The following is a 20656-nucleotide window of genomic DNA, read 5'->3' on the forward strand; positions in this document are numbered from 1 at the left end:
TGATTTTTGGTTTTTGGTTTTTTTTCGAGACAGGGTTTCTCAGTGTAGCCTTGGCTGTCCTGGAGCTCACTCTGTAGACCAGACTGGCCTTGAGGTCAGAAATCCGCCTGCCTCTGCCTCCCAAGTGCTGGGATTAAAGGTGTGTGCTACCACCACCCGGCTGCTTGTGGGCTTGTACATGCACGCACAGGAGGGCCTCTGGTGCAGGAGCTGAGTGCTTGTAAGCTGCCCCCAGTGGGTGTGGGGAAGTGAACTCTTAACCTTTGTGCTATCTCTCCCAAGTTCTGTCTTTTTTATCCCCCTGGGGGGGGGTAGGGATTGGAAAAGTCAAGATTTAGGCCCCAAGTGACCCCATTGTGTCTGTGCTGTTGGGTTTTCCTTTCCTGCTTTTTCCTTCCTATAGAGCACCCCAGACTGTCAGAACACTGCAGGCAAGACACATCCTATTAGCATGGCCCACCCTTGCTGTCAGCCCCTCCTTCCCCTGGGAGGGTTTTGGTGTGTTCTGTTCAGAACCTTCCTGGCCCAGTTCTTGTTTCTGTCTTCTACATGGGTCTATCTCTCATGTGGAATACAGCTTACTTCATTTACCTCTCTTTGGGGTCAGTTTTTTATTCTGAGGTTTTGGTGACTGACTGACTCTTCCGCTGAGGTATGGCTCCCACCTGGATTTAGTTTTACTTTTTTTGTCTTGACTTTGTTGACCTAACTTTTCTTATAAATTTGCAAAACATTAACAAGCCTAACAAAAACAGTTCCAAAAATTTGGGCACAGCAGTGCCCACCTGTCTTCCTGTCCCTCTGCTGCAAAGGTGGCAAGGTCGGTGCAGGGCAGCCTGGGCTATAGGTCTATACCCTGTCTCAGAAGAAAACACTCTGGAGTTCATGCTCAAGCCCCTGCCCAGACCCTTAGCCCACTAAACCAAACTAAACCAAATTTCCAAAACCTATCCCAAGAACCATCCCTTCCCCTTCTACTTCGTATTTAGTGATCCTGCATTACTTATTTCCCTAGTTTCTGGTTATCCACCTCTAGTTTCTTTTTGCAAAGGTGTGTGTGTGTGTGCGTGTGCGTGTGCGTGTGCGTGTGCGTGTGCGTGTGCGTGTGCGTGTGTGTGTGTGTGTGTGTTTGCTTCTCTGCATCTGTTGCTTCTCTCTCTCTTTCCTTAAAGATTTATTTATTTTATGTATATGAGTACACTGTAGCTGTCTTCAGACAAACTAGAAGAGGGCATTGGATCCCATTAGAGATGGTTGTGAGCCACCATGTGGTTGCTGGGAATTGAACTCAGGTCCTCTGGAAGAGTAGTCAGTGCTCTTAACGGCTGAGGCAGTTCTCTTTTTACTGAAAATATCTGGCTACTTGTAGGAGCTAGGAAACAGAACAGCAGATCAGGGTGTGTGTTACTCTGTCAATGTAACAATCTATCCAAGGTAGAGAACTTTATAAAGAAAGGAGATTCATTTAGTTCACAGTGTTGGAGGTGAAGAATCCAAACTGCCCAGGACTGCTTTGCCTAGGGCCTTCTTGGTCCAGCACATCATGGCAGATAGTATAATGGATGGAACACAGGCATGAAGGAGATGTCAAATCAAGGGAGAAGCAGAGAACTGGACCTGGACCTCAGTCTTCTTTGAGATCAGTGTCTTTAGCAACCTTAGAGTCGGCACTTCCTTCTAAGAGTCCCAGTAGTTCCCACTATGGGGGCCCAGGGACCAAGCTCCCATCCTAAGACCCTTGATGGATACACCACACCAAATCCCAGGATAGTAATGACACCTAAGCAGGTTTCCAAACCCGGGGGCAAGTTGGGCTGGTGCTTTGTTTCTGGGTCCATGGTTCCCGAGTTACCTCTCCAATGTGTCCTCCTTATTTTCCCCATTTGGGATCTCATTGAAACCCAGTTTCTGATTCAAGGTCAGTCTGGTCTACCTAGGTTCAGGATAGCCAGAGATAACACAGTGAGACCCTATCTCAAAACCAAAAGCAACCCCCACCAACACAAACAGAAATAAAAATTCCTTTCCTGGACAGGGGCTCGTAGGAGGGTCTGCAGTGGTAGGAGTAGGACTGCCCCTTCTTGGTGCAGAGGCTGGAGGAAGCCAGCTCATTGTGTCCCTGTAGGAGATCCACCTACTCCAGGAGATGGTTGGAGCTCTCAGCACATCCTCTACTTCTGCTTATACTGCCAGGTAAGCTCCCCCACCCCCTGGGGCACTTGGGTAGCATAGGCAGTTGGGGTGGGGGCCAGGAAGCCCAGAGACTCATAAAGAACCTAAAAGCTATCTCCAACTCTTCTGCCGCACCTTGCTCCTTGGGGATGTGTAAATGGGGAATCCCACCTGTGACAGCTTCAGGCCTGGGTACTCAGTACTCAGGGCTGGGTCCCAGGGGCTGGGAACCCAGGAGGCATCGGGCAGTGGAGAGTAGCCAGGTTACTCTGTAGTGGTGGCTGCAGGGGCAGACACACAGCCTTCAGGCACAGACGTGCCAGATGGGATTGGTACTTGGAAGCTGCTCAGGGGCTGGCTGGCTTCCCTGTCTGTCTAGCCTCTTCGGCTCATGGCCCTTCTGCATCTTTTCCCTCAGCTCAGTGGTCCTCTCTCAGGACCTTTGATCCTGGAGCATTGGCATGTCCACTTTAAGGCCTTCCTGCCTTCCTCCACCTTTTCTTTGTTTTTCTAATGCTCATAATAGCCAGCATGTAAAAGTGTTCCGACAGTCTGGTGTGATGGTGCATGCTTGCCTTGCTATTCCAGCACTAGGGAGGGAGAGGTTCAAGGCCTGCTTTAGCTACAAATCTAGTATGAAGGCAGCTTGGGCTGCATGAGACCCCATGTCAGACAACAAAAGTGTAGAGCCCAGAAGCATTCACCATGGTGGATGGCCATTGCTCTATCCAGACCCTTGAGCATCAGTTTTCTCCTTTCCCAAGCCCCAGCAGATCTCACATTTTCTCTTTGTCTCTGGTATCTTGCATGTTCCACAAAGATGGAGTGAGAAGCATGTATCCATTTTTGTCCAGAGCGCATATGATGTTAGTTCTTCACTCTTTAGGCTGGTTGTTCTGTGATTTCTTTCTCTTCTTGATCTTTTTTTTTTTAACACTTATTTTGTGCATATGTGTCTGCATACATCCATCATGTGGAGGTCAGGATAATCTGCAGAGGTCAGCATTCTCCTGCTGCCCTGTGGGATCCGATTCAGGTTGTTATGTTTGTCATGTTTGGTAGCAAGCTCCTTTACCCACTAAGCTATCTTCTTGGCCAAAGTCTGATTGATCTCTTACTTTTGTCACCCTCCACCCCTCACTTCTGCCAACCTAGGTCCAGCTTCTCCACACTTTGGCTGGCTTTTGACCTCTAGCCTTCTGTCTAGATGTACTTCTGTCCTTGGTGTCTTGTTCTCAACTTGTTCTCTCAGTCCTAACTTCGAGGAAGGGAATCTGATTGGCTAATGATTCTCTCCCAGATGACTGTAGTGGTCAGTTCATTGAGCCACTTGCAGTGGACTGTCAGGTGGGGCACAGGGAGAGGCTGTTCTGGGAAGATATGGCTTGACCAACCAACAGGTTCTTGGGATTGGGGCTTGCTATTGTCAGGAGAGGCCATGTGTGTTAGAGAATGACTAAGTAACCCTCAGGGGTGGCTCTGGGAGGACCCCTCCCCCCAGGCAGGCAGAGATGAGATCAGAATTAAGAATAGCCTAGGGCAGGGGCTCTTTGCCATTGACACATCACAAAGCTTCAGGCCCTTATTCCCAGCCAAGCAGGGCAGGGACATCAGCAAAAGTCTTCCTGCTGTAAAGTGGTGTGCTGGAGTATGGAAAAGACCCAACTGCCCGCGTCTTACTCATTTCTAGCAATGAGTCTGGGAATACTCTCTGGCAGGGCCTGACCACCTCCTTTGGCCCTCTGAGTAAATGATTACATGATTCCTGGCCTCTGTGCTCCTGCATGTCCACCAGTCTTGACATATCTAGCTCTAATCCTGACCCAATTCTTCCAGCCTAGAACTTTTTCTGCTTTTCGTGAGCATCCTCGTGAAGCCAGCAGGCACCGTCCTTCTGTAAGCCCAGGCTGACCCCAGCTCAATTACCCATCTTTTTTTGACTGGCCCCCTTCTCCCCCAGAGAGGAGGCGAAGACCAAGATGGGCATGCTGCAGGAGCGTGCAGAGAAGGAGCTGGCTCAGAGTAATACAGAGGCACAGATCTTGGTGCGACAGATATCGCATCTGGAGCAGCTGCACCGATTCCTTAAGCTCAAGAACCATGACCGACAGCCGGATCTTGGTGTGGTGCAAAAGGAGGAACAGCGAGGTGAGGCCAGTGTTTGCACCTAGCACCTAACCCAGGGCCTCTACGGCTATAATCCCTAGGCCTTTCTAGGGTGAAGCCCATTAGGAGAAGGTGGGGCAAAGGATGGTGGAGCTGGTGAGCTGGCACAGCCGTTGGGGAGGACGGTGGGGGAAGGCGTTGTCCAGGATGCCAGCCCTCAACTTCCCGATGTTACCCATAACCTGGGAAGTGTCAGAAGGACTCCGAAAGACCTCCCAAGAGAAGCTAGTGCTGCGTTATGAGGACACTCTGAACAAACTGGCCCAGCTGACCGGCGAGAGCGACCCTGATCTTTTGGTGGAGAAATACCTGGAGTGTGAGTGGGCAGGGTGGACGAGGAGGCGGGGCTACCCAGCACCACCCGCAGCATTGCGCACTTGCCTTGCCTTGGGGACCCTGCCATGTTTCCGGTTTTCATTCTCTTGCTTGGTGTCCCTCCCTTGCATCTGCATCTCTGTTTCTTTCCATTTATCTCAGACTTCCTCTCTCTATATCTGTCCCTCGACCCTCTCTGTCTGTTTCCTGGGGCCTTCCCAAATCTTTTACCGACCCTATCTTTCTGGGTGTGTTGGTGCCCTTCTGTGGCTGTTCCTCTTTCATCTGTCTCTGTTTTTCTGCCTTTGTTTCTGTCGTCTTTCAGCCCTTAGTGATCCTTCTGTTTCTAATTCCATCCCTCTGGACCCTCCTGCACTCCCCCAGTGGAGGAACGCAACTTTGCTGAGTTTAACTTCATCAATGAGCAGAACTCCGAGATACACCATCTTCAGGAGGAGATTAAAGAGGTGAGTAAGGCCCACCCTCCTTATGCCACTGCCCTACCTCCCAGGCTCCCATACCCTCTCCCCAGGCCTAGAGGAGGTCCGGCTCCAGCCCCTGTCGCTGCAGTTGCAGGAAGCCTTAGTCAGTGAGCACGCCAGTCAGGATAAACAGCGCATGGAGCGAGAACAGCAATGCAAAGAGTTGCAGCAGGATGTGGACAAGGTGTGCACTGAGTCGGAGCAGCTGGAGGTTCGCTTCCAGATTCTCCAAGGTCAGCTGGAAAAGTTCAAGACTGGTAAGTACCCCGAGGTTCCCTCTCCCAGCCTGAAGCTCTTCTTTAGGAAGGATGCAATGAGTGTGTGGGGAGCTGGCCACTAAGAGGCAGTCCACGGCCACTTCTGCGTTTGTTTCTCTGTCCATCCCCTATCTTTTGTCAGCCCATGTGGGGTGCATCTGTCTATCATCCACTCTTCCATCCATCTGTCTGTTCATGAATGTCAGGTGTGCGATTGCTGAGTTATAGGCTAGGGTGCTTTTATATTCACTAGAAAATGCTAATCAGTTCTCCAGAGCAATTCTGCCTTTTCTTTTAAAAAAAAATTATTTATTTTATGTATGTGAGTGCTCTATTTGCATGTACGCCTGCATGCCAGAAGAGTGGGTAATAACCAGCATGGGTAACCCCACTCTCGAAGAACCAAGAAGGAGAATGCTGCAAAAGCATGAGGTTAATTTATTAATTGAAACTGGTATACCAGGGTCAACTCTGTAATGGAGACCAGAGCGACCCCGAGGAAACAAGGCTCTAAGCTTTTATACCATTTCAGAACAGAGTTTTACAACTTACAAAATTACAGTTTACAACATGGGCTAGTTACAATTTCTCTTGTTCATTGTTCTTTAGTTTTTATTGATTTTATAAGACACCTGTGACTCGCAGGAGGAGTGGGGGAGATCCTCTCTCCAAGGGATGTCTCTTGGAAATGACACATTCCTTGGGGATGGGTGTTTGCTCTGTAAACTCTCCTAAAACTGCTTTGCCTAAAGGATAAGGGGACTTCCTTGCTTTCTGGTAATCTTATGAAGCATCCCTGTTTGGCTCAATTTCTACAAGGGTGGCAAATCCCATTATAGATAGCTGTGAGCCACCATGTGGTTGCTGGGAATTGAGCTCAGGACCTCTGGAAGAGCAGCCAATGCTCTTAACCACTGAGCCATCTCTGTAGCCCCTAATTCCTCTATTTTATTTTGTTTTCTTTCTCCTTTCTCTCTTTTTTTCCCTTCCTTCCTTCCTTCCTTTTTTTTTCTTTAGTTTTTTTGAGACAGGGTCTTTCTATGTAGTGCTGGCTGTCCTGGAACTCACTCTATAGACCAGGCTGGCTTCAGACTCACAGAGATCTACTTGCCTCTGCCTCCCAAGTGCTGGGTTTAAAGCAGTGGGTCACAATGGCATTTTCTCCTTTTATGCCTTCATGCACACATATGTGTGTCACAGATGTAGACATGCTCACTCCCTAGTGTCTCCCCATTACATTCTGTTATCGCTACAGCACACACTCATCGTGGTTCCCGAGCTGTCAGTGTTTACTAAGACTGCCACCCTAATTGTTATCTTTGTGACATTTCTGTTTGGCTTTGTGCTGTGTGTTTGTGTGTGTACATGAGTGTGCCATGGCATATATGTGGAGGGCAGAGGGCAACTTGTAGTAGTTGGCTCTCTCCTTTCCCCGTATCTTGGGATCAAATTCAAGCTGTCAGGCTTGACAGCAAGGACCTCCACTCACTGAGCTGCCTTGCCAACACATATTTTATTTACTTAAATAGTTGAACATTTTAAAAATTAGATTTATATATTTATCTAAGAATGGTCTGCCTACATGTATGCATGTGTGTATGTATGTATGTATATCATATGCATGTTTGATGCTTGAAGACATCAAAAGAGGGCCTTGGATCCCCTGGAACTGGAGTTACAGATGGTTGGGAACCACCATGTAGATGCTGGGAATTGAACCTGGGTCCTCTGCAAGAGCAACAAGTGTTCTTAACTGCCATCTCTCTAACCGCCATGTTTTAGTATTGAATTAGATTGTTTCTCTTGTTCTAAAGTATAGGGATTGTTTTTTGTTTTGGAAATACTTTTGCATGGTTGAACTCTCCCACTTTCTTGCATGAACTGAAATTTATCTAACACTTGGTACAATGTACTCAACTCCCTTTTGTAATTAGTTCTGGCTGTCTTGGCTACTTTGTGGGTCCTTCTTTCCTCCACCCTTCTAACCCTATAACACTAGATAGGTGAGAAAAAAAGGAGAGGGAAGGAAAGAGATCCCTGAACAAAGCCAGGGGTCAGAAGGTGGGCAACATTATCATTAGACTACTTCCTGCTCACTAGGCATGTTGAGTGCCTTGGGGCAAGTTTGATCTTTGCCATCAGGATATCTAATCTTCTCTTGTTCCTTCTTTGAGCATGACTACTTAACAAACCATGATCAATGGCAACCAACCAACAACCAAGAACCTACCAACAAACAACAACCCACCATGCCTCTCAGGACCCTAGCATTTATTATAGATCCTCTGAAAAGACCCCAACATTCCAAATGTCACACAATTGAAGAAACTATCTGCAGCTGGCAAAACCACAGCTGGCACAGTCAGCTGCTGTGGGCAATCTGAAGCACCCCTATACCCCACACCTGGAATTAAAAGGAAAACATATTCTTATAATATTTCTGTGTTTTTTAAAGAAACCAAAACTTCAAAGTTGTCAGTACAGTTAGTGGCTTTGTGGTATAAGAAGTCTTTACCGCCAGGTGGTGGTGGCGCAGGCCTTTAATCCCAGCACTTGGGAGGCAGAGGCAGGCGGATTTCTGAGTTTGAGGCCAGCCTGGTATACAGAGTGAGTTCCAGGACAGCCAGAGCTACACAGAGAAACGTTGTCTTGAAAAACCAAAAAAAAAAAAAAAAAAAAAAAAAAAAAAAAAAAAAAAAGTCTTTACCTATTTGAGGTTGCAAAGGTATTTTTATTAGAACTTTGTTTGGTTTTTGTCTTAGGGTTTTCATTGCTGTGACAAAACACCATGACAAAAAACAAGTTGGGGAGGAAAGGGTTTATTTAGCTTCTACTTCCACATTGTTGTACATTGCTGTTCATACTGAAACAGGGCAGGAACGTTGAGGGAGGAGCTGATGCAAAGGCATGGAGGAATGCTGCTTGCTTTCCCATGGCCTGCTCAGCCTGGGTTCTTATAGAACTTAGGACCATCAGCCTAGGGATAGCACCACCCACCAAGGGATGGGCCTGCCCTCTAATTGAGACTATGACTTACAGCTGGATCTCAGGGAAGCATGTCCTCAACTGAGGCTCCTTCCTCTCTGAGGAGTCTAGCTTGTGTCAAGTTGGCACACACTAGGTACAGCTTCCATGTGTACAGTCTGGGCCTGTCCCAGATGAAGTCACATAGTCACATGTGTAGGGAACTGGTGCTATTATCTGGTTCTGTCTCCCTTTCTTGGTATTAGTGCAGCTGAGTGAGTTTCAGGAGACTGGCCACATGGCTTTTGGGTCCCAGTGCTCTTGATGTGTGTGTGCACCTTCCTTTTTCCAAGTCTCTGGAAACAGCTGCGTGTCTAGTCTGTAGGGTCAGCTAGGGTCCAGACAGGTGATGGAGGAGGGTAAAGATGGAGAGGGACAGAATGGGGTGTGGGGTGCCAGAATGCCTGCTGGGGCTCATAGCAGAGCCAGGCAGGTTAGCCCTTCTCTCAGATGCACAAATGTGTCTGTAACTGTGTTGTCTCACTAGAAACTTTGACATTTTATTGTTGGCCTTTCATTTTTGACCCCTAACAGGATGGTAGCACATTAGCTACTGTGCTATTTTTATTTATGTATTTTTTTAAAAAGACTTATTTGTTTATTTTATGTGTATGAGTACACCATTGCTCTCTTCAGACACACCAGAAGAGGGCATCAGATCCCATTGCAGATGGTTGTAAGCCACTATGTGGTTGCTGGGAATTGAACTCAGGACCTCTGGAAGAACAGTCAGTGCTCTTAATCACTGAGCCATCTCTCCAGCCCCTGTGCTATTTTTATTTGTTTTCATTTGCCAATATCTCGGAGTGTATCAGCAACATCATAATATGGCAGTGTGGTAATACCCTGGAGGATGTTTAGTGCTGCTTTGATCTTGGTTCCTGAATATTCCACTCATTGGCGTGAGCATCATCTTGTGGGCTGTCCCATCAAAACCAAGAACCACACAGCATCAAGTCTCGGCATTTCTTACTAACAGAGGAAGAGCTGGCCCTTCAGAGGGCCTGAGGGAGGCTGTGCTCTTGTAGGCCTCATTGGCTCTGGCTGGCTCCATTGCCCTGTCTCGAAACTTACCACACTGAATGTCTGCACTGTGGGTCCATTCTGTTTTCCTTATTTTTACCTGTAGGTGTACATGTGTGTGTTTTCTCATCTGTTTTATAAGTTTAGGTGTGTCTGAATCACATAGTATGTAATCACATAGTGTGTCCTCTGTTTTTGTTTGTTTTTTGTTTGTTTTTCGAGACAGGGTTTAGCCCTGGCTGTCCTGGAATGAACTCTGTAGACCAGGCTGACCTCAAACTCATAAATCCACCTGCTTCTGCCTCCCATGTGCTGGGATTAAAGGCGTGTGCCTCTACTGCCCAGCTATAGTTTGTCCTCTTGTGTTAGGAGTTAGGCCTTGTCTCCTAATAAGTCACAGCCTGAGGCACTGGGGGGGTTTAGACTTCCAACAGAAGAGCCTAGAGGGATACAGTTCACCTATAATAATGGCTTGTTGCAGAGCTCTCCCTCTTTCCACAGAGGGACTGTTAGGTGATTGCTGGTGGTTTGCTGTTACTTCCTGCCAGCAGCATAGCCGAGACACTTTTAGAAAGTTAAGCACAAGGCAGAAATCAGTTGAGGTCTATGTTTAAAGAATATCCAGAGATGTCAGGAGGCTTCCAAGGAGGGCAGCTGGAGGGACAGGTTCACCTGGGTGGGGAGACAGGACTCAGCTGTGGTGTTTCTGTCATTAACAGCAGCCTGTTAACAAGTGAGAAACACCTGGCCATACGGGGCTTGGGGAGAGGGGTGGTGACCCGGTGACTTCTGGGATGCGTGTTCAGGTGGGATCTGAGCCCTGGCATTATTGGGTTGGTGGGAATTAGTTTGTGTCTAGCCAAGGTGGACCACCAAGGCAGAATCTTGTCAACTCTCCTTTTACCCTCTCGAACCCGAGGCTAGGCAGACATTGTGCTTGGCTATCTGGGCCGTGCAGAGTCGTTTGCTCTTGGGAACTTGCCTTTGCAGGGAGGCTGTGGTTCCGTACCGTGCGAGGGAAGCACGGGGGCCCTGACAGAATGCTCCTCTCTAATCCCAGATATCCAGGTTCTCTTCGACAAGGCTAAGTGTGACAGCAGTGTCATCAAGGATCTCCTTGGGGTCAAGACCTACATGCGGGATAGGGACATAGGCCTCTTCCTGAGTACCATTGAGAGGCGGCTGGTGCAGCTCCTCACCGTGCAGGCCTTCCTTGAGGTTCAGGTGGGTAGACAGGGACTGGGGTGTTGGCGTCAAGCGTGGCTAGGCCTGCACTAACTCTAGGCTCCCACACACTCAGAATCATCTCCCTTTGGCTGATGTGGCACTTCTAGCACTGGGCCAGAGGCTACAGGAACCCCCAAAGAAGACGACCCCACTCAAGCCTCCTGACACCATGTGAGGCTTGGGCCAAGCAGGGAAAGGGGCTGACCCCATGGGGCAGACAAAAGGGGTGAGGTGGAGGGCATGGGTGTGGCTTTCGGATATGGCTTTCTCGGGCACAGGGAGTGGAGTGGGAGCTTGGAGGGAGGTGGGAGTAGAGTGGGATGATGGGGTGTTGGTGCTCCAAGGGGAGGGGACAGGATCAGGAGAGCTGGGCATGAGGCAGAGCTATGAAACCAGACTTTCTACCTTTCTCCCACCCGAGGGAGGACTTCTCAGGGATTGTAATCAAAGAGGATTACCCTATGAGCAAGGAGGAGCTGCTGAGTCAAGTCATGAAGTCGGTGAGAGTGGGGTCCCTCGGTCGGGGGTGGGGGAGGGAAGGACTTCTAAATCTGTTGGGATCCTAATGTTGCCCACCTCCAGTTGCAGCTCCAGGAAGAGGATGAGCTCAAGAAGCTGGAAAACAGCCCGAGCTTGACTCTGTCCAGTCCACAGATCTCCCTGGCCACCACCCCCATGCACTCCAAAAGGATCAGTACAGTCCCTGAATCCATCCTGAGCCACAAGAGCCGAGGCCGTGGCACTGGCTCCGTAAGCCATGTCACCTTTGGTGACTCTGCCTCTGCTGTAGGCCCTGTGGCCTTGCCTTCTGCCAGTGGAGCACCTGTGTCCAGCCGGGGCTCTCAGGGGAGCCGTGGAGGCTTCAAACACACCAGCTCCAGCAGCTACCTGGGGTCTACTGGCTACCTAGAGACCAGCAGAGGCCGTGAGAGCACAGCAGGTGGCATTCAAAGCCAAAGCGTGGGATCAGAGTTGAGTAGAGGCCTCAGCTCCAGCAGTGGCCACGCTTCCAGTGCTGCCCCTGCCTCCAGGCCCAGCTCCTCTACTAGCAAGGACTCGAGGGGCTACAACTAGGGCTGCAGGTCCCTTCCTGCCACAACTCTTGGCAGGTTTTCTAATGTCTGTCCTGTGTCTCCCCAGAGACTCCTTTCTAATCCCTGTAAGCCCAGGCAGGCCTCTTCAGTTTCCCTCCGCCTCTTCCCATCTTTCCCCATTGTTACCACCTCTGCCTTGGCCTTGCCTCTCTCTTGTTCTTATCCTCCTTGCTTCCCCTCTCTACCCTCCTCACCTCTCTCCCAAGCTTCCCTTCATCTGATGTCTCTTGTCTCCTAACTGGATTACCCTCCATTGACTAGTTGAACTGTAATGATAGGAAATAAAGGTCAGAACCCTGTTTTTCCAAGCCTGGTTCCCACAAGTGTGTTCAGACATGGCTTCATCTGTTTCCAGTTCAGGGAAAAATTTGTGAGCCAATCCCTATATCTGCCTACCCCTGCATCATGTGAATCCAGATGCCATCTCAGTAGAATAGGGCTGGTTTATTGAAGGCACATCTCAAGATCAGGGATGCAGTACAGACTCGGGAGCTAAACTGCGACCCCCACTCAGAATTCTACCGAGCTTTTAAGGAGGTCCACAAATATTTGTGCTAAGTTATTCCACCAATCAGGACTTAGGGATAGGGGACTTCCTTAGGATCATGTCTTTGTTGTATACTTATCCTGTTCTCATTGGCTGGGTTATTCAGCTGTGGTGGGGGCCTTGCCTTGCCTAACATGTCTTAACTCACCATCCAGGATGTCAGTTACCCCTGTACATGTTTCTTTCTGTCAAGTAGGATGTCACTTCCCAAGGAGGTCTTTAAACTTATTCTTCCCCTACTCAAAAAGGAAGTTTTTTTTTACTCCAAATAGTTTCTCATATTGGTGCAGGTGTCTCTCTAATCTTGGGGTCCATCCCAGGGGCAGCTTATAGAAGCGAAAACCATAAAAGCTCATATGTAAGTACAGGAAGTGCCACTGGGCTGTCAGTTCTGGTCCTTATTTATTGTGGCTAACTATACAAAGCAGTTCTTTTTTTTTTTTTTTTTTTTTTTTTTTTTTTGTTTTTTTGTTTTTCGAGACAGGTTTCTCTGTATAACCCTGGCTGTCCTGGAGTTCACTTTGTAGACCAGGCTGGCCTTGAACTCAGAAATCCGCTTGCCTCTGCCTCCCAAGTGCTGGGATTAAAGGCATTCGCCACCACCACCCGGCTACAAAGCAGTTCTAACTGACCTCTATTGTGATTGGTTACTAAGAACACCAATGCACAGAACATAACAGAATCTGCAATCAACTGGGGCATGAGAAAGTTTCCTAGTAACAGCAATTATGGCACATGAGATAGTTTCCCTGTAACATTAGTAACCCCTCAAAGGGCTGGCTAGACGGGCAACAGTTACCTAGGCCTTAACACGCCTATCCATTTCTGGTTCTGCTGGCATCTGCATTAGGTCAGGTTGGGTTAGGCTGCAGTAGCAGACATACCCTCAGCGTCCAACTCTCTTGTAGCCAGATTTCTCTTGCTCCAATATTCTTGCTTCTTTGTGGGTTAGTTAAGGCCTCTATTCCATATCATGCTCTTGCCCCAGGCTGACAGGACACCCTCAACCTGGAGATACAGTCCTGGGAAAGGAAAAAATGGCAACTCTTGGAGCTTTCCATGGACCCAGTGGCCCATCACGCACATTTACAGCAGAACAGGCCTTGGCGGGGGATGGGGAGTGGGGCTCTGGGCTTTGCAGACAAGCCCGACTGGCCTTGGATTTGACATGTGGCAGAAGTTGACCTTGATTATCCTAATGCTTCCACCTCCCGAGTGCTGGGGCTACAGATGGACACCACCACATCTGGCTCATGAAGTACTGGGGATCTAACCCATCACTTCATGCAGGCTAGGCAAGCGCGCCCCACCAACTGGGCTATAGGGCTGTTGGTGCGATCAGGAGTGTCTCAGGCTTGTATGTTGAAGGTTTGGTTATCAGCCTATGGTTATCTCCTCCTATGGTTAGGAGAGGCTGGGACCTTGGGGAGGTGTGGCTAGATGGGAGGAAGTGAGATCACTTGGGGGGAGGGGCGTGTAGGCAAGTGGGCCATGCCACCAGACAGAAGAACTGGTAAGGTTGAGTGAGCTCAGACCCCAGGAATCTCAGAGACTTGAGATTGGCAGGAGTGGAGCCCTTCTCTACCCATTTCTGTACCTGCTCTGGAACATGTAACCACGACACCCCACTGAGAAGACCATGGGCACTCAGTCACATATTGAACACCACATCTGGTTCCTTCCCCACGCAAATAGAGCATCACTAACATCTCAGACTGAGCCAATAGCAAACACTTCCCCCCAAATCCCACCCCACCCCTCAATGTTATATAGTTTCTGTCCACCTGGAGTGAAGCACACAAGAGGATTGGCTGAGAGTACTGAACAGTAACACTTGAGGAAGAGTTCTCTCTCCTGAAGCTTCATCGCAGGACCCTGGACCCGCCTTGGCTGACCAGGCTCCCCTGTGTTCCTCCTCATGAGCTCACCGGGTCAGGTTGTTGTGGGCAGACACTGTGGATGTAAACCCTTTCTTCTTATAAATCAGTTGTATGAGGGGATGTGCCAAAGGTGTTTGGGTGGCTCAGCGCTGTCAAGCTCACCCTTCACTGGACACCAGTCAGCACTGATAAGTTCCTTTCCTTTCCTTTTCCTTTTCCTTTTCCTTTTCCTTTTCCTTTTCCTTTTTTTTTCTTCCCTTCCCTTCCCTTCTCTCCTTCTCTCTTTCTCTCCTCTCCTTCTCTCTCTCTTTCTTTTTTCTTTCTTTTTGTCTTTTGAGACAAGGTCTCTCTGTGTGTCCTTGGCTGTCCCGGAACTGACTATGTAGACCAGGCTGGCCTTGAACTTAGAGATACACTTGCCTCTGTCTCTCGAGTGTTGGGATTAAAGGCGTGTGTCATCATTGCCTGGTTAGTTTTAATTTCTTAGCCATATTTCAGTAGAATAATAAAACAAAAGCAAAAGAAAGGATCTAAACCCTTGTGCTTTTCATATTGTCTACAAATACACTAAGAATTAGAAAATTATAAATGTACTTGACACAAACCTAGACATCTCTGGGAAGAGGGAATATTGATAGAGAAAATGTTTCTATAAGACTGTCCTCGCCTGGCAATGGGGCACATGCCTTTAATCCTAGCACTTGGGAGGCAGAGGTAGGTAGGAGAACCCTGTCTCGAAAAACAAAACAAAACAAAACAACAACAACAAAAGACTGTCCTGAGCTGGAGAGATGGCTCAGTGGTTAAGAGCACTGATTGCTCTTCCAGAGGTCCTGAGTTCAATTCCCAGCAACCGCATGGTTGCTCACAACCATCATTAGTGGGATCCAATGTCCTCTTCTGGTGTGCTTGGCTGAAGAAAGCAATAGTGTACTCACATAAAATAAATAAAACAATTTTTTTTTTAAAAAAGACTGCCTTGTAGCATTAATTAGTGGCTGATACGGAAGCATTCAGCTCACTGTGGGCACACGGTGCCACCCCTGGGCAGGTGATCCTGAAATGTATAAGAAAGCAGGCTGAGCATGGTACAGGGTTTAGGGCAGTAAGCAGCGTCCTCTGTGGTCTCTGCTTCAGTTCTTGCTTGCAGGTTCCTACCTTCAGTTTCTGCCTTGACTTCTCTCAGTGACAGAGTAGAACCTGATTGTTGTAAGACAAATAAAACCTTTCCTTCCCAGGAGCAATAGAAAAATAAGTCAATAAAAATTTTGATAGTCCACTTGTAGTGTGGTTTTACTATAAACTTGCTCAGTAAGAGGCAAAAGGCCAAAAGGTTTTGTTTGCTTTTCTTTTTTTCTTTCTTTCTCTCTTTCTTTCTCTCTTTCTTTCTCTCTTTCTTTCTTTCTTTCTTTCTTTCTTTCTTTTTTTAAAGATTTATTTTATTTTATGAGAACACTGTAACTATCTTCAGACCCACCAGAAGAGGGCACCAGATCCCATTACAGATGGTTGTGAGCCACCATGTAGTTGCTGGGAATTGAACTCAGGAAGAGCAGTCAGTGCTCTTAACCATTGGGCCATCTCTCCAGCCCCCAAAAGTTTTTTTTTTTTTTTTGTTTGTTTGTTTGTTTTTGTTGTTTTGTTGTTGTTGTGTAGAGGGATCATTTGGACATGTGATGAAACTGAAACCCTCAATGCTGAAGAAAGCAGTTTGGAAGCACACAAGAAGCAATTCTAAAAAGCCCCGAGCACACACCAGGCTTATCCTTTGGTGTTTACTCTCCGCTCACAGAAATGTTTACTTACAAACCTAAGCAAGGGTTTTCTTCTACAGCAAGTGCCGAAATGCAGACTATGGCAGCACAGACCCAGTGACTTAGTCACTGTCCTATTACTGTGAAGAGACACCATGACCAAGCCAACTCTATGAAAGAAAACATTTAATTGTGGGGGCTTGCTCATAGTTTCAAAGGTGAGTCCGTTGTCATCATGGTGGGGAACATGGTGGCAGGCAGGCCTGGTGCTGGAGAAGGAGCTGAGAGTTCTACATCCTGGTCCGAAGGAGGAGAGAGACAGAGACAGAGAAAGACACAGAGAGACAGACAGAGACATCGAGAGACAGACGGAAACACACAGAGACAGAGAGACAGAGACAGACAGAGACAGAGAGATGGAAAGAGATACAGAGACAGAAACACAGAGAGGGACACAGAGACAGAGAGAGACACAGAGAGACAGACAGAGAAACACATAGAGAAACACACAGAGACGGAGACATAGAGACAGAGAAGAGATAGAGAGACAGACAGAGAAGAAACAGAGACAGAGACACAGAGAAACACAGAGAGACAGAGAAGAGAGAGACACACAGAGAAACAGTGAGAGACAGGAGAAAGACAGAGACAGGAGAGCAAGGACAAGCTGGACACTGGGCCTGGCTTAGGCTTTTGAAATCTCAAAACCTACCCCCAATAACACATCACTTCAACAAGGCCACACCTCACTCTTTGATGACTACTCATTCTAATATATGAGACTGTGGGGACCATTCTTACTCCAACCATCACACTCAGGCATCATGGACCACATGGGGACCATGGCTGCTTGACAATGCAGCACATGGACACGGAGGCTCACAGTTCTCCAGCATCCTTTCCCTCTCATCTTTGATGATTCTCACTATGCATTATGGGAGTCTCCTTACACTTTCAACCTCTGGGAAATTGTCTATGAACTTTGGTAGAGGATGTGGATATATAAAATGTCAACCTCTCTAAACAAAATAATTCTTTGGAAAATAAAATCTCCACCTCTGTGGAACCATATACTGTGATAACACTGCCTACTCCTACACAAGAATGCCTTTTGTGCCCCTTGTTTGAACCAAGAATAAAGAAGTTAAAGTTCTATGGTTCCAGAAAGTCTGAGGCCCTTACACCTGATCCCAAGGACAAAAAAGCACACAATTGAGAGAAACAATAGACCCAGACCCAGAGCCTGAGTGAGGCCTTGGCAGTGGAGAGCAAGGGATCAGTTAATAAGTACAGGATAGTGCCTTCAATTGATTCCCTGGGTACCTAACTTACAGGATGAATGGCAAGACCTGCTGTGCCCCATGAGAAGCAGGTTCTGTTAAGAAGTTAAATGGCTTGATCACCTTTGCCATGCACAGCATCATACTTTGAAGGAATTAGGACGCTATGGCACGATGGAAGAAGAGTGAATTGTCCGGACCCTCCCTTTGGGAGCTATGAGAACATGCCCGTATTGTAAGCCTGAGGCACAGAGGAACACAATTAGGAGACACCCCAGTACTACCTGGTGCAAACGCTACATCGTGCCCCCCCCCCCCCCCGAGGAATGAAAATTGCTGTCATTTGTTTGTTTCTCAGGACTCAATGTCCGGCACCTCCCGACCACAAAGGCTGAGAGCCTGCAGGAGGAAGTGGAGGGGGCACCTAGTGGTGTTGTTGTAGGGACACCTAGTGGGGTTGTGGAATCTTAGAAAAACAATGCTTAGAAGCTTGCTGTACATATTGCTTTTGCTTCAAAGAAAAATACTGCAAGACAGTTGATTACTTCTTACATTCTGGATGCTGAAAAATAGGGCTAAAATGGGTTAAAAGCAGTCTGGGAAAAGACAATACATTTCTTGGAATCATTATGTCTGCTTTTGACACTGCCTGTGATTGAGCTACTATGCAAATATGGAGTATGAAAGGTGTAGCCCTTTTTTTTTTTCAATACACACAGCAGTCTTGATTCACCCTCATATCATGTTGATCTTTTTCCCTGACTGACTCCACACCTGAACCCAACTGGGGCTAGACTCTGACACTCAGGGAGCAAAACTTCTGCATTTTTGAGGGTGATGTTGGGACCATCTTGCTATTAGTCCTCATGTTACTCAAGTCAGGGTGTTTCATCCATTCCCAGAGAGCAGCAAGGACAGAGAGAAAAGGAAGCGACCATTGTCTGTTTCTGACAGTTCTCAGAGACTTGTAGATTCTGTTCTCTTGCTTAGCGAGGGTCATAAGCTCCACCCACCACTGTTGGGGGACACAACATTGGGAAATTCATTTACAGATGTTAGGCAGTGCTGAGACATATGCATGAGTCTACAGGAAATAAATGGCACGAAGGGACAATGACAGTCATACAGAGAGGACCAGCCACATTGGCCCAGAATAAAAGCCAGGGTGAGCACCCGTAGTCGGTGCCGCAGAGACCAAGAACTTTGAACGTACAGTGCTGTCCAATTACCATTTGCACTGAACTGACAAAAATGTAGCCAGAGCAAGGGGGTGTCACCTGGAAGGGAGGCTGCTGCACTCATGGGAGGAGCCTTGCAAGTTCACGTAGCAGAACTGAAAGGGTGCATGGAGAGGAGCTGGCATCACATAGTATTTAAGAAGAGAAGAAAGTGGGAAAATCATGAATATTGATATGGCTGCAGTGATTGTTGACAGTGACTCAGTTTCATTGTGCACTCCTTGTGTATGGTCAATGAGGGGGGACTGGCAACCAGAGTCCTTCCATACATGCTCTCTCTCAGGTGAGGCCCACATATGACTTCAGGGATATGCGTTTACAATACCTTCATCTGGTATGGTGGTCAGTGTCCCAGGACGTGGGAGGCTAAGGTGGGGGGAATCACTTGAGCCTAGGAGTTCTAGGTCAGCATGGGCAATGTATGAGATCCTAGATTGAAAAGTAATCTTTCCTTCAAGCCCTAGTGACATGGAAGCTTGAGGTTCTTTGGAAACTCAGTTGTGTTGGATGGTATTTCTCTAGGGCAAACATGTGGAGTGTTTTCCCTAAGTGGACACAGGTGAAAGGCTGAGGAAGACTCGTGTAGAAATGTTTTGCTGAAGAAGACACAAGGGAAAGGATGTTCTGCTAAAGCAAGCTTGTGAAAGGACATGTGATGAAGGATTCCTCCCTAACAACACACATGTATTGGTTTACCTTACATTGCATAGTTGAGCTGCATTTGTTGGGACTCCATAGAGAGAAACACACCAAAAACCTTTTGGTGGTGTGCTGTGGCTTCTTGCTACTTTTGAGGACTTGGGCTGATTGGCACAGTGATGTCAACTGAGGCAAGACCCGCGGAAGACACAGGATGTTGGAGGGAATATAAATAGGCCCCACAGATTGTGACAGAGGCTGAACTTGGCTTGCTTGCATGGCTAAATGCTTGTTGGTTTTGAGTCTTCACTGATCTTCTCCCTGTGAAGAGAGGCCCAATGGAGCACTTTTCCTGGCATGCCTCCTGGTCCCTCCCATTGACTTGCACTAAGGCTGAGGCCTGGCTGTCTCTGCTAGGTAATGTCACTGATGATGATTCATGTTTGCTATCCTGACTACTGAACTGGACGGCTGGAGTTTCTGTGAAGTGCTTTTGAGTGGATAGAGCTCCTGCTGCTGACCTATAAACTGAACTGTGGATTTCCTGATGATGCAGATGGGATTTCTTCCCCAGTATCCTTTCTTTCCCACTACCTCTGGTGAGTGGTGGGCTAGAAGGCAGGCCAAAGCGTTTAAGAAGCATCATTAAAAGTAGGTTCTACCCTAGTCTCACAGTGAGTCTGCAGTGAGTTCTTAGATGCTGTCTGGTGCAATGGAGGCACTCCATGTTGCTCAGACTCATAACTTCCTCTTCCATGAGAAGACAGATGTCTCCTCAGAATGATGAAGATAGAAAACTTTTAACCTCCCCTATGGCTAGATTTCCAACAGTCCCATCCCAGTGCCATTCTTGGGCTAGGGAGGCTTGGCTCCATCGCTTCCCTACCCAATTCTGCATTCTCTCACCTTGGTTAGCTTGGAACAGAGAGTAACCTTTGGGCCACTTGGCTTCGTCATATTGGATGATTCAGGATAAAACCAAACATTTGCTCCACAAGATACAAGAACATTTCAAGGAGACACTGGGGCAGGTCTTACCCCAATGGACTGGAAACATATCCCCAGACATTAGGATGGGACTATTGAAAATTTGGCCATAGGAGCTCACAAGTGAGGGGTGAGGTCTACTAAGAAAGAGTTCTCTAAGGTTAAGGGCACAACCAGTCTGGACCCATGGGAGACAAGTGGCAGGGCAGGAAGGCACAAGAGTGTAGAAGTGGAGAAGACCCTCAGCTTTTCCCACAGCACACATTCTGTATCCTCATGGAACTGACACAAAGCACACGGGGAGGGACTTTAAAAAGCACAGTGAAGCCTGGTGGTGATCTCCTGTCATCTCAGTGCTTGGGAGGGGGAAGCAGGAAGATGGAGCACTGAAGGTCATCTTAGGAAAAAATGTATTCAACCTAGCGATTCTAAGCACATCGAAGTATTGCACAACCATTGGTTCTACGTAGCTCCAGGAGAGTTCTCCTCAAGGGATTCTTGTAATCATGAAGTGATCCTCCCCATTTCCTACCCTGCTCCAGCCCTGGGAACCACAAGTCTTTTTTTTTTT

The 20656-nt window shown here is 47.7% G+C and overlaps 1 protein-coding gene across 4 annotated transcripts in view; it reads left to right on the plus strand.

Moving 5' to 3' along the window:
- Ccdc114 (coiled-coil domain containing 114) overlaps positions 1–12068 on the plus strand; it is a 25492-nt gene extending 13424 nt beyond the window's left edge. For 3 of the 4 annotated variants that reach the window (XM_031386665.1, XM_031386668.1, XM_031386669.1), the window contains 9 exons: positions 2126–2193; positions 4133–4320; positions 4529–4654; positions 5038–5120; positions 5224–5392; positions 10500–10663; positions 10740–10837; positions 11088–11166; positions 11249–12068. In XM_031386665.1, coding sequence (XP_031242525.1) covers positions 2126–2193; positions 4133–4320; positions 4529–4654; positions 5038–5120; positions 5224–5392; positions 10500–10663; positions 10740–10837; positions 11088–11166; positions 11249–11740 — 1467 coding nt within the window. In that variant the 3' untranslated portion in view covers positions 11741–12068. The remainder of the gene's footprint in view (positions 1–2125; positions 2194–4132; positions 4321–4528; positions 4655–5037; positions 5121–5223; positions 5393–10499; positions 10664–10739; positions 10838–11087; positions 11167–11248) is intronic. The other variant, XM_031386667.1, reaches the window with a different exon arrangement.
- The last annotated feature ends 8588 nt before the right edge of the window (positions 12069–20656 follow it).

Source organism: Mastomys coucha, unplaced genomic scaffold (genome assembly GCF_008632895.1).
Source record: "Mastomys coucha isolate ucsf_1 unplaced genomic scaffold, UCSF_Mcou_1 pScaffold21, whole genome shotgun sequence".
Classification (NCBI taxonomy): Eukaryota; Metazoa; Chordata; class Mammalia; order Rodentia; family Muridae; genus Mastomys; species Mastomys coucha.